Consider the following 13,143-nt stretch of genomic DNA (forward strand, 5'->3'; position numbering starts at 1 on the left):
AGAGTGCCCACTTGGATCTACTAGTTCATCTAAAGTGACACTAATCTACCTAAGTTGTCAGATTTTCCCCGCAGTAATTTTCAACTGTTAAGGTACAAGGAATGAGAAAGTAGAAGGTTGAATTCCTTCAGGGCTTGAGTTTGAGTAAGTTCAAAAAGGAGAGAGAGGGTTTTAAAATATTTGCAAGGTAGTGATTATAATGATGGACCATGACCTTTAAAGTAATTTTAATGATGGGCTGTGGCTTAAGTAAAAAGTGAAGATAGGAAGAGTCTGAGGACAAGATAGGGTGGTGAGAAAGTAATAGATTAATAGGTTGGCATTTTAATTGAAATAAGTTGGGAAAGACAAATAATCAGAGAATAGAGTGTTGATGACAAGGTTCAAGGTATGATACTGAAGTAGAGGAACAGGTCACTGAGGAAGGGCAAGAATTGAGAGGCTGTGGCATTGCATGTCACCCATGTGAATGAGAGGACTATGAAGAAGGTGCCAGAGCTTTCAGTGAGTGAAGGAACATGGTCAACAGGTGACAGCAAAAAGTGCAGAAAGAAGGTTGCATAGCCAGATTGTGTTTGCCTCAGAGGAGGAAAGTTTGTTGACTGGCTGCAGAGGAAATAGAATATTTCAGACTAGCTGGATTTCAGTTAAGGCAAGAGAGGAGTTGTTAAGACTATAGCAGCCTGCAAATCATAAAATATAAGTCCAAAAGAATGGATTGGAAAGGTCTGAGATGGAGGACACGGGTGGGGATTTAATTCAGATCAGGGGAAATACGGTTGATCAGTATTGGGATGAGAATTTAGATGAAAATAGATGATCCAGAAAGACTTGAGTTTTCGGTAGTGACTGAGGTAAGCAGTGCCATAATCCATGGTGGAAGCAGTCTTGATTATTCTCAGATTGGGTCCTACTGCTTTCATCCCGTGCTTTGCTTAGTGAGGTGGCAGCTTTCAGGGCAGGGGTGCTGCAGGCTATATACAGTGTATAGCAAGCCAGTAGCGTACTGTTCCCTTAGAGTCCATGAGAAAAGTACCGATGTCTTCCCTTTTTATATATAAGAAAATAGAAGTAGCAAACTTTACTCAAAGCTGAAACTAAAACAAAAGCTAAAATAAAACTTAAAATAGTATTCTGATATTCACATAGTAAGTACTCAATAAAAGATGAATAGATTTTAGTGCGTCTTTGTCCTTTTGTAAGCCAGCACAAAACATAATGGCTGGTGTCTTAAAACAGAACCCTGTTTTGGATGTTTTAAAGTAATACATTTTCTTACGTGGTTCAACTCAACATTTACGAAATGTCTACTGTATACAGAATGGATCTGTGTTAGGAGAGTAGAGATGACTCTGCCCTTGTGGGTTTTGGAATCTAATGGAAAAAACCAGTCAGTCATAATACAGAGTAAAGTAAATGCTAAAAAAGAAGTAAAAAGAGCTTATGGATTACAAATGCCAACTCTCTACATATATTCACCTTGCATATTATATACATGGATAAACATGACCATAACTTGTGTATAATGTTTTAATTTTCACCAAATCCAAGAATTTACAGCATTTGCTAGGTCCTCACATGTGAAAAATAAATTTTTTACTTCATCCTTTTGAAAAAAAAAAAAAGAGCTATGGAGAGGGGCATTATTAAGCCTGTATAACATGTTCAGGGAGAATTCTTGGAGGAAGTTGTAGCATTTGGACTGATTCTTAATAATATTTTCATAGGCAGAAAAGGGTATTCCAGAACATAGGAGAGCCATAAGAGCATGGTCATAGAACAGAAAAGTGTGTGGTATGCTTGGAGAACATTAAATAAGTTGATAGGGGCTATACCAAACAGCATAGGCTTCCTTGCCCACTTCCCCGTCCATAGCCATTAGAAGCGGCAGAGGTTTTTTTAAACCATCATGTCTTTTTAAGAAAGTACCCCTGGCAATGATATAAGGCTAGATAGGTTGTGAAGGAGTTAAAAAAAAAAAAAAAAAAAGGATGCAAGATCAGTAGGCAGGAAATACTGATGGTTTAGATAAAAGATGATGGGGAAGTATATATAGGAGAATATAGTAGCAATAGAAATGATCAGGAGGGAAAAGATGGGGGAGATTTGGTAAATAGAATGACAATTTGACAGAGTCAGGTGACTGGTTAGTATAGGGCTCTATTGAAAAATTTTTTCCTGACCTCAGCTCAGTATCAGACTGTACCTTGAGGCATAGTTTAAAGGTGGGGGTGGGGAGGGGGCACACGATGGGAAGATATATAGTCCTCTTAATTGTTACTGTTAAATTAACAACTTTTCAAACAGAATAACATGGTCTGAGAAGAATACCATTTTAATTGGCTGCCTTGTTTCAAAAGGCTCTTTCTTGATTTACAGGTTTCCTGACTCTTACAAGGGCAGTTAACTGGTAGGAGTAGTAGAAGGGAACTGGATAATCTATAGAAACCTTCCACATGAGAAAATGAAAGTACAGAAAGGTTTTGACTTCTCAGAGCTACTTCACTAGACACTAATAGTGGGGATCAAAACCCCAAATCCAAAGCTCCTGAATCTTAACCCAGCTACTCAGTGCTGTATCTTTAAAAATTAAATGTTATTTCACACCTTTGTAAATTGTAAAACAATACATTGATGTTTTAAGCATTTTCAATATTTTCTATATTTCATCAGTTAATCCCAGCAGGGAATTCTTTGAGTCTAGCAAGACTGTAAGCATATTATTTTAGAAACGGTTATACATACGATATTATTTGAAAAGACAAAAATATATATTTGGTTATTGACTGTCTCCACCCTAGAATGTAAGTTCAATGAGGACAAGGACTTTACTTTTTCATCATTGTATCACCAGCTCCTGGAAAAATACCTGATATATTAAAGATTCTCAATAAGTAACTGATGAATGAATTGGTGGGTGAGTGAGTGAAAGAAATGGACTCTTTAACCCAAGAGAAGTTAGGGGGACTCATGACACAATGTAACAATAATAGTATAGAAAAGAGAAAAATTAGTGCTTTAAAAAAAAATTCCAGCAGTTTTATCCATATTGCTACAATTATTATTTGTAATTCTAGCTTTCTCTGGGAAACGTTAAAATATTTTTGTGACTAGGTCTTAAATTTGAATTAAATGCTGTAAGAAAATTTGTATATTTAATGTTATATTTGTTAAGTAATAATACAGTAGTAAATTGTGTTAGGATACTTCTGGCAAAATTTTTATTCTTCCTCTATTTAGTTTTTCACATGTGCTTTAAAAAAATATTGTATTACAAGTCTTTTCAGAGTTTGTTTTATTGAAAACACATCTGATTTTGTTTTTGTTTTTGTTCAGTTTTAATCGCTTGGATCTACCACCATATAAGAGTTATGAACAACTAAAGGAAAAACTTCTTTTTGCAATAGAAGAGACAGAGGGATTTGGACAAGAATGAATGTGGCTTCTTGTCTTGGAGGAGCTCTTGCATTTAAATACCCCAGCCAAGAAAAGTTGCACAGATAGTGTATATAAGCTCTTCAATCTGTACAGTGAATTTTCTGAACCTCTCAAAGTATAAATGTTTTCCGTTCTTCCACAGAAATATGCAAAACAGTTCATCCTTTTCTACTTTATTTATTGTTCCCTTGAAGTGACTGACTAGGAAAAAAATCATCCTTAAATTTTGAAGTTGAAGCAAGCAAGAGACTTTATTAAAAATAAGTATATATCTATATAAGCATATATGATAGTGGCTCTAGTTTTATAGAGCTCAGAGTGTATTAAACATGACAGCCGTTCATTCAAAAATAATCTGGATTTGCTTTACCTTGTTTCTGTTATCCAGGGGAAGAAGTACAAATTACTCCATGTTTTTTTTCCCTTTGTAACACCTCTTGCGGGTGTTTTGTTGCATGGCTGTTCAGGAAGGTATTAAGGGCTTAGGCCAAAATCTTACTTTGAATATGTTAAAAAATGCTGCTGGCTTTTCTTAAGATGGGTGCTTGAACCTGTCAGTTTGTTTTAAATAAATACAGTAGTTGAAAATTTTCCCTCTTTGCTACATCTCTAATATAGTCAAAGTCATGAATGAAATCGTAACTTACATGAAAGTCATATACTAGATCTACCATTTAGTTTATTCTAGAAATTGGAGAGAATTCACTGAGTAGCATAGAGGTTTGTTTACATGTTACTTTGGGATGCTAGGTATTTGTGGAATTAAAAAGAATCAGGCACTTCTGTACTTCAGTTTTAAAATATGTGATGTTCTTTAAATTCATAGTAAATTGATGCAATTTGATACTTAGGAACATATAAAAAGGTAATGTGAATTTTTCTGCTTTTGTTTATGTTCAAAGTTTTGGTTTTATAAAACCAGATGGATTGAAGACTTACATAAGCATTTGAAAACTCAAATAAGTCTACTGATTTTCTGTTACTGTTTGCATATCTTCATTCCTCTTAAATTCATGAAAATTCCATGTATCTGAATAAGCTTATACAAAATATTTTGGTCTTCCCCCTTTTTACATAGATTATTATTTTTGTCCCAATAACATTTTGTTTTTCATTATCAAGGACATTTACCGAACTACAAAAATGTATAACAAATTAAAATCTGATGTGAATATTAATGCTGCTTTAGCAAGCTGCGCTTCCCTATTAATATAAAAACTTAAATTTCCACTTGTAGCATTATTTCAGTATGTACTATAAATTTCATTAAATTTTTTTTTTTTACAACCATGGAACTGACATCTTAGATGCTACCTGTAACATATTTCACTACTAAGTACATACAGAAGATACTAGTATACAGTTTAACTTCCCTAAACAGTAGTTTTTGTTTCGCCAAAATTTTATTTTTCTACGTATTAATTTAGATGGTCTTCTGCATTTTTATTCAGAATCCATAGTAAAGATGAAATAAAGTCCGTGATCCACTTGCTTGAATAGACTCTTTTCCCAAATCCTCACTATTAATGTTCTAGTTATTTTCACGCCTAAATAAAAAACAAACAAAAAACAAGAAAACGAATGTACAGAACAGACTATGCAATAGAGGGTGACCAGTCTTCAAAAGGGCTGCTTAAATTACACCATGAAAGTACCACTGCTGATGAAGTTTGCTGACAGAAGTTACTGTCATTCAGTAGAGGCATGAGAGAACATCATGTAGCACATTGGAATGAAGACAGGAAGCTTTCAGGGTGCCCATCCCCCCTTCTCACTTCAGGTAAGAAATTACCATACAACAGATGAGGCTACACAGAGCCTACAGAGAGACCAAACCAGCTTTCTGGAGAAGGCTGGTTTGGAGAACTCATCAGGTCCTTCTATCTTTCATACTAATTATAGAAATCCAGACCTATAGGCAGGATTTATTGTCTTGATATACCTACTCAGTGTCAGTGAGAGAAACATGAGACTTGTTTCCCACCCCCCGCTTCCCATCCCTGTCCTGTGCTGGGCCAAGCATAGAGAAATTAGAAGTGCAGGGCTCGCCGCGCCTGAACACAGACACTGCATGAGGAAATCAGCAAACGAGGGAGGCTCAGAAACAGGTTCATACTGTCACTTCATCTCAGTGCCACTACCCACCACCACCACCACCACTAAACAGCCCCGTCAGTGGGTCACAGGCACAACACAGTTTCAGCAATCAGATTAGTTGTCTCCCAGGAAAAGAAGCTACAAGTGGTGTTTTTGTTTTTAGTACTTCCTGGGCAGTTAAAGCCAAAAGGGTTAACAAAACTCTTTGCCCTCCAGCCTTAGGTCAACCACCTAGCTTTTCCAGTTCTCAAAACTAGATAGGGTGGTATGGGCCAACAATGTCAGGCAATGCTGTTTCTGTTTAAAAAGGCCCCTGACTGGTGTGTTGCATCTGGACTGGGAAAACTCCAGGCACTTGATAGGAAACCATAGCTTTGGACTTCCCAGAATGTGGAAACTTGTAACTGTATTTCCCTTTGAGATTTCCTGACCTGTCAGCTGGGGAGATGATACTCCTAGGAGCTGCATGGATATGCTGCTACACAGACTGCTGCTGTAAGGTCATCTTTTGAATGTAAGGGGGCCTGACATTGACCTGCTGGGTGACCTATGGTTTCTGTCCTTCTGAGTAAATTGGGGCCAGATGAAGCCTACTGTGGGCTTTTTGAGTCTTAATATTTGGTTGAATCTAAGAAGATCCTCTAGTGGGCATTACGGAAGTCAAACAGAAATCTTCTCCGGTTGAAATAGGCAGATGAGAGAATAAAGGTTCTTTTATAACAGTCCATTGAACTCCAAACTTGAAGTCTACTGGGGATTTGGTCTGTCTCTCAAGGGAAAAGCCCAGACCACATCAGAGGAGCCTTTACCTTAATGAGGTTCTTTTGTACCTAATGTATACTCTTCAGTCACAAGACAGAAACAGGGTAGTGCAATAGGCCAGAACAGGACATTCGTTAAATAAACTTGATGGCCCTTGCCAAAGTAATCAACCCCTCCTATTTTTTCTTCCCAGTAATGCCCAGGTACAGTCCAAACAGGTTGTAAAGTGAACACCACATGAATGCAACAAAAAAATAAAAGGGGAAAACCGCCCCCACCCCCCACCAAATCTACAAAGAGTAAAAGTCCAAAAGTGGCCTCTCCTGTGCTCGCTCTGGCAGCACGTATACTGAAATTGGAACAAAAGCGGCATCTCCTAAATTCCAAATTTTCTCTCCCCAGTCTTGACCAAGGAGAACACTATCAGATGATAATAGCATTTAAAAATATTTACCGATACTCATAGTAAATACATGTTCTTTAATCCTCACAATTCCATTAGGTTATTGTTTTTTTGTTGTTTTGTTTTCTCCTTGTAATTATGCTTATTTTAAAAAGTGAGTCTGAGAGAAGTCATTTTTCACAAAGTCCACAGCTGGTCCATAGTCTATGATTAAACACTCAGATAGGAAAATGTCTGGTAACAAGGAGTTAATTGAGAGCTTTCAGATTATAGTAGGATAACAACCACATTCCAAATCAGATTTCTTCTCTCATTCTTAAAAGGAAACAGATGCATAAGAGGCAGTTATAATCACCCACAGTCCATGTCTGTAATATGTCTAGAAGACAGACTACTACAAACTTCTGTTTACATATATGTGGAGAAATAGGCATCTCAAACGAGCAGGCAGCTCTGGAACACACAAGAACCAGTCAAGTAGGGACTGCACAGGAAGAATATAATGGGGTCTCAGGGTTCATTCCCGGAAGTAGTAGATCCCACCCTGAGTGGAGAAATGCAAAGAACCAGTGTGAGAACTGGTAAATCAGACTCCTGGGAACTCAAAAGAAAGAGGTTGAGGAGGCACACAGAATCTTGGGAAAGTGCCACACCTTGGAGAAGGCAGCTATTCCTTTGTAAAGAGAGAAAAAAGATAGCAGCTCTATAAAAGACCCAGCAACCACACTTCTGGATGTTTATCCCACAGAGATGAAAATTTGTTGATATAGTTTTATCAGCCTTAAGTTCATAGCAGCCAAAGACTGGAAACAGCTTAAATGGCCTAAGGTGGATAGTTAAATAAACTGGTACACCCATACAATGAAATATAATCAACAATAAAAAGGAACTATTGACTGAATTTAGATGCTTCTCAAAAAGGAGTTATGCTGAATGAAAAAAGCCAATCCCAAAAGGTCACATTCTATATGATCCATTTATATAATCTTCCTGAAATAACAAAATTATAGAGAACAGATAAGTGGTTGTCAGACTTCGGGATGATGGCAGGGAGTGGGTTTGATTATAAAGGGATAGCACTAAGAATTTTTGTGATGGAACAGTTCTGTATCTTGATTGTGGCAGTTACAGAAATTTACACATGACAAAACTGCACAGAACACGCATACAAGTGAGATCACTTAAAAGTGGTAAAACCTGAATAAGGTCTGTGGACTGTACAGTTTCCTGGTTTTGATATTGTACCATAGTTATGTTACCACTGAGGCAAACTGAGGGAAGGATACACAGGACCTGTGTACTATTTTTTGACAACTTCTTATGAATCTATAATTATTTCAAAGGAAAAAAAATTTTTTTAAAGCCCTATATAGTATCAAAGACAGAGCCTCCCCTCCATAAAAGGCTTTACTACTGAAAGATAGATACCTTATTTTACAAAAACTGTGTAGCACAGGATATTTATTACTGAACTAAACCTAACCCCTTACCTCCCATTTGATAACCTGGCATTGCTGGTAACTCAGCACACACAAAAAGTTACACCTACAAAAAATAACATTCAAAGTCGCTCTAAAGTGAAAACTGAAAATGAGGAAATTTCAGATGAAAATGCTCAACACAGAGAAAACAGTAAAATTCTTAAGCACAATATACTAGTATGAATTAAATATAAATAAATAACTGCAGACATGAAAAAATCCAAATTAGAAATTCAAAAATTCAAAACTGGACAAAAACCATGAGGATGTGAAATGCCTGTTAACTGAAATCAATCAGGAAAAAAAAATTGAAGAAAAAGACAAAAATATCTCAGAAGTGAAGACAAACAGTATCTAAGGAAGAAAACATAAAAAAAAAAGGGACATGGAAGATAGAAATGAAAAAAGCCAAGAAAATGAAACTGAGAGGTAAAAGAAAAATCAGAGAAAGTGATAAATACAAAAGGCAAAGAAGATCTAATATACATATAATTAACTTGAGTCCCTGAAAATAAGATGGAACAGTGTTTCTTTAAGTGCAGTCAGTAAGGCCATTCTGGAATGAGGGACAATCTGTAAGACATTTGGACTGGCCCCTTCAAAAAGTCAATGCTGTGAGAAAAAAAAGATGGGGCTACTGTTCTAGCTTTAAAAAAACTAAGGCAGAAAATTAAAAGTGTAAGACATTTGGGGACATTTGAGGATATTTGAACATGGTTGGATATTAGATGATAATAAAGAATTACTGTTAACATTCTAGTTGTGATATGGACTTGTATTTGTTTAGAAGGATGTCCTTATTCTGAGACAATGAATGCTGAAGTATTTAGGGATGAAATATGTTGTCTGCTATTAATTTTAAAAGTTTAGAAATATATATAAATACGAATATATACACATAAGTAAAATATAGCAAAAGATTAGCAGTTGCTGAACCAGATATGGGTTTATAGGAGTCCAATACTTTCAGTTTTCCCTTCTGTTTGAAAATATACATAATAAACTGAAACAGCACGTACCCACATTACCTGCATTTTCCCTTTGAGAAAAATCCACCTATATATACACTCTCAGATTTCTGTAAGTGGCATTCAAGATACTACTTTTTACAAAACAAGATTTTTGTAGTGGTGGCACCCCCAGCATCACTGTCCTGCCCATTTAAAACATCTTAATTTCCATTTCCCCCTTGAGTTGTGTTCCTTTCACCCCATTAGGGAATAGAATTTGAGCTCGCCTAGTGACAAAATCAAACCACTTGTAAGACTACCTCACATTTTAAAAAAGAAACCACTCCATTTTCAGTCCTCTCATGACTTGAGTTCTTTCCTTATGCAGGTTGGCTCCAAGATACATCATTTAACTACTTTATACCAAGAACTCTCATCATCCTGACCTCCTAACATTCACTGTACCTTCTCTGCAAGATCTCAGCTTTAAATCAATCCAACTAGAAAATGCACTCCCCCTATGCCACCTCTTCCACAGAGGTTTCTTTTCTTGATCTCCCATCCTGATGTGATCCAATTCATACCCTTTGTATTGCTGGTGTCTCAGGTGCACAATAATCTCAGCCTCTAAGCCATGGATATCTCTCTACCACTCTTGTAGCAATTATTTCTTTTGCCTTGTTATTTGTGAAGAAGTCTAGAATTTTGTATATTTAATTTGTTAAGTGGTCACAACATTAAAAGAACTGAGAAAACAGCCATAGAACAGTAGAGTTAATGTATTTATTATCTTTATAATTTGATGAAAAGGCACTGCTTCTTAGATATTTCACTGAAAACTTCTCAGTTCTTGTCACTGAAACCTGTAAGCAACTGAGCAGCTTCTGTCTGTATCTAAAATGGAAGAATACATATTATAAAACAGTACAGCACAGAGATCAACTTGTGAAACAAGTTTATAAAGTAGTTTCTAAGAATTTCCAAAAAACCAGGATAGCACATTGTAAGAATAAAATTTCTTAGAGAACTCAGAGATGAGACTCTTAGAGAACTAGTCCACATTAGTACATGTCCCTTGCCTTTTATGTTTTAGAAATCTTTTTCAATCTGCTATATATAATGTCAAACAGGAATAATTCTATATTGCAGCAAGTAATTCATACATGTTTATTGATAGTAACTAAATATTTGCTATACACATTTGAAATAAACACTGTTATTTAACAATATGCATTTGGACAATTATGTTTTTAAAGAAGTTCTTGATTCACCTTTACTTAATGTGCCTCACTGGAAACCTATCTGCCTTACTTTATTGGAGATGTTTTACCTGTTTATCCTCTTCTGTGTGCGCTGGATAGTCCTTGGCTTTTGTTAGCCAGAAAGCAGCAAGCTTTTTGTTGTGTAGCTTCAAATATGTCTTTCCTAGAAGGAGCAAGTTTTTGCTGTAGAAGTTTGGATCCACTGTACATAAGAAAAACAATTTTAATTTATCTCATATGAAATAGTATTGCTCTTATTTTTAAAGGCTTAATTTTTTTTCATCTAAATTCCAATAGTATACTTGTGTGGTCAATAAATGATTAGGCTAATTAGAATTCTCTTTTGTTCAACTATTCATATCTCAAAAAATTTTATAATTACCATTTATTGAGTGTCTACTATGTGCCAGGCACTATATTACACACATTTCTCATTTTCACAGCAATTTTATAAAACTGGTACTCTATTTAATAGATGGAAAACAGAGTCCTGATAGAATATAAGCTCCAGAAGGACAAGGGTTTTCTTTTTATCATCTTTTGCTCCCTGCATCCTAAGTGCCTAGAACAGTGCCTAGAACTGTACTCAGTATACGTTTGCTGAATGAGTAAATGAAATCATGATGATATGTGTATGTGTGTATACACACACACATTTGGTCAACCTCTACTGAATGTGGGCTGTGTTTAAGCATAGATAAAACAAAGTCTTTGCTCTTTTGGAATTTATAATGAAAAGGAAAGACAAGCATGAGCACAACTAAATGTAATATAGGAATAAAAGGAATGCTTTGATAAGTGTACAAATTTTAAAGTGCTATGAGAAACCAAAGAAAAAGCAGCTAACTAAGAGGTTTACACCTGGGCTAACTTGGAGGCTGAATAGAATTTTAGCAGGATTCTTGGCTGAAGCAAAAATGTGAACAAAAAGCCTATGAATGAAAGCATGGAACTGTCTCACTAACTTCATTAATTCTTTATACAGTCTCCTCCTATCAACCTGGGACCCTTCTATATTCAAAGCATAATTCTTCCTGGATATAATTTATGATTAACTCTATTTGCCCCTTAACCCAAAATTGTTTTATTTCTTTAATTTGAACATATTTGTAAGATGCCATGTTGATGTGCTTAAAGTTTCCTTGGAGTTAAGTAAATTCATTCCTTCATTCATTCATCTACTTACTCATTCAGCAAATTTGCCAAGCATTATGTGCTAAGCAATGAGGATTCAATTGTGAGCAAGAAGACAGAGTCCCCATCTTCCCTGAAATTAGTTTTAGACATGTAAACATATATTCATACTAGGGAGTGATAAGGGCCATGATGGAGGAAGTAAAAGGTACTAAAAGCATAGGAGGATCTTCTAAACCAGACATAAGCCATAATAAGGAAAGGGCCCCCCCTAGAGGAAGTGAAACTTGAAGGTAAAACCTGGAGGATAACTGGAATTACCAAGGATTATTTTAGTTCCACAAGAGTATGACCATGTTTTTTTCAACAACCCGAATCCTTAAGCCTCTAAGGCCCTATTTTAACTTTGTAATTACACTTCGAAGTCTCTGAGGAAACTGCATTCCCAGATCATATCCATGATGTGTAAAACTACTATCTTGAGAGGATATCAATGGAAGGTAGTAACAGTAAATCAGAATTAATGTATTACAGATAGAGTTAAAATTCAGACAAAATTCTTTAGAAGAAATGTGTCTTAAAAAATGCTTTGCTATCATGAAAACATTTGAACAAGTCCATATGCGAAGGCTCTAAAATTTAATAAATTGTCTTTAATTTTCTTCTGATTAAGTTTTATAGAAATATATTTGCAATGGGTTTTTTTTGGGGGGGTGTACTTGGTAACAAAGGCTTATGTCCCTTACTTCTCTAGTTTCTCCTATTAATATTAGGAAGGATAATCTTAGGATAGGCTGATGTTCTCTAGGCTGGATATTTCTTCAAAGTAAGAGTGCAGGAAACTCTTTGTCACAAAAGACAGTATCTACAATAGAACAAAAACTGGCCTGTTTTAAAAACCAGAGAGTTCTCATTTCGGTGCCATCTGAAATTTGCTGAGAGTCCATCTTAAAAAAGTATTTTTCTGTAACTATATGTAAGGTGACGGGTGTTAATTAAACTTGGTGGTGTGATCGTTTCGCAAGGTATACAAGGTATACAAGGTATACAAATATCAAATCACTATATACAGCTAATACAGTGTTATATGTCAATTATACTTCAATTTAAAAAGAATAAAAACTTTAAATGAAAATAAATAAATGCCTCTGATTAGCTGTGTGATCTTAAATAAACAGTTAATCTGTCAAAGCCTCCTCTCAAAAAGGAAGGTTGAATTACATCAAATGAAGGACCATTCCAGAATTACAGCTCTAAATTCAGTAGCAGTCTATTTCTTACTCAGGTGATCTTTACTAAATAAGGACTTTAAAAATTACTTGATAATGTCTAGCTCCAAAAGAAATTTATGAAGTATATCAGAAATAACTTATTTTTGTTTAAAAAATTCCTATTATATGTGAAGCATTCATACAATTTTAAGTATATTAGTATGTGAAATAAAAAATTTGTTACCTTCCTCTGCTCTGTGAAAGTAGCCTAAGGCCTGTTAAAAAGACAAAAAACCCAAACATAATGAAAAGTATTAAAACAGAGTCAATTTTAAAAAAGCATTTTCTCAAAAGTTCTATTCCTATATTAAATATAAGACAGGAAGTAAATTAAAACATCTTAAA

General features: G+C 35.4%; 2 protein-coding genes across 5 annotated transcripts in view; one reads left to right on the top strand and one right to left on the bottom strand.

Moving 5' to 3' along the window:
* Positions 1-4,331, top strand: part of WWP1 (WW domain containing E3 ubiquitin protein ligase 1) — a 127,080-nt gene extending 122,749 nt beyond the window's left edge. For 2 of the 3 annotated variants that reach the window (XM_060116045.1, XM_060116044.1), the window contains one exon: positions 3,337-4,331. In XM_060116045.1, the coding sequence (XP_059972028.1) occupies positions 3,337-3,436 (100 nt within the window). In that variant the 3' untranslated portion in view covers positions 3,437-4,331. The remainder of the gene's footprint in view (positions 1-3,336) is intronic. The other variant, XM_060116043.1, reaches the window with a different exon arrangement.
* Positions 4,332-9,900: 5,569 nt separating this feature from the next.
* The window catches only part of RMDN1 (regulator of microtubule dynamics 1), a 37,088-nt gene continuing 33,845 nt past the window's right edge, over positions 9,901-13,143 (bottom strand). For both annotated transcript variants that reach the window (XM_060116529.1, XM_060116530.1), the window contains 3 exons: positions 12,983-13,013; positions 10,462-10,595; positions 9,901-10,025 (listed from right to left, as the gene is read on the bottom strand). In XM_060116529.1, the coding sequence (XP_059972512.1) occupies positions 9,975-10,025; positions 10,462-10,595; positions 12,983-13,013 (216 nt within the window). In that variant the 3' untranslated portion in view covers positions 9,901-9,974. The remainder of the gene's footprint in view (positions 10,026-10,461; positions 10,596-12,982; positions 13,014-13,143) is intronic.

The sequence above is a fragment of the Mesoplodon densirostris genome, chromosome 13 (genome assembly GCF_025265405.1).
Source record: "Mesoplodon densirostris isolate mMesDen1 chromosome 13, mMesDen1 primary haplotype, whole genome shotgun sequence".
Classification (NCBI taxonomy): Eukaryota; Metazoa; Chordata; class Mammalia; order Artiodactyla; family Ziphiidae; genus Mesoplodon; species Mesoplodon densirostris.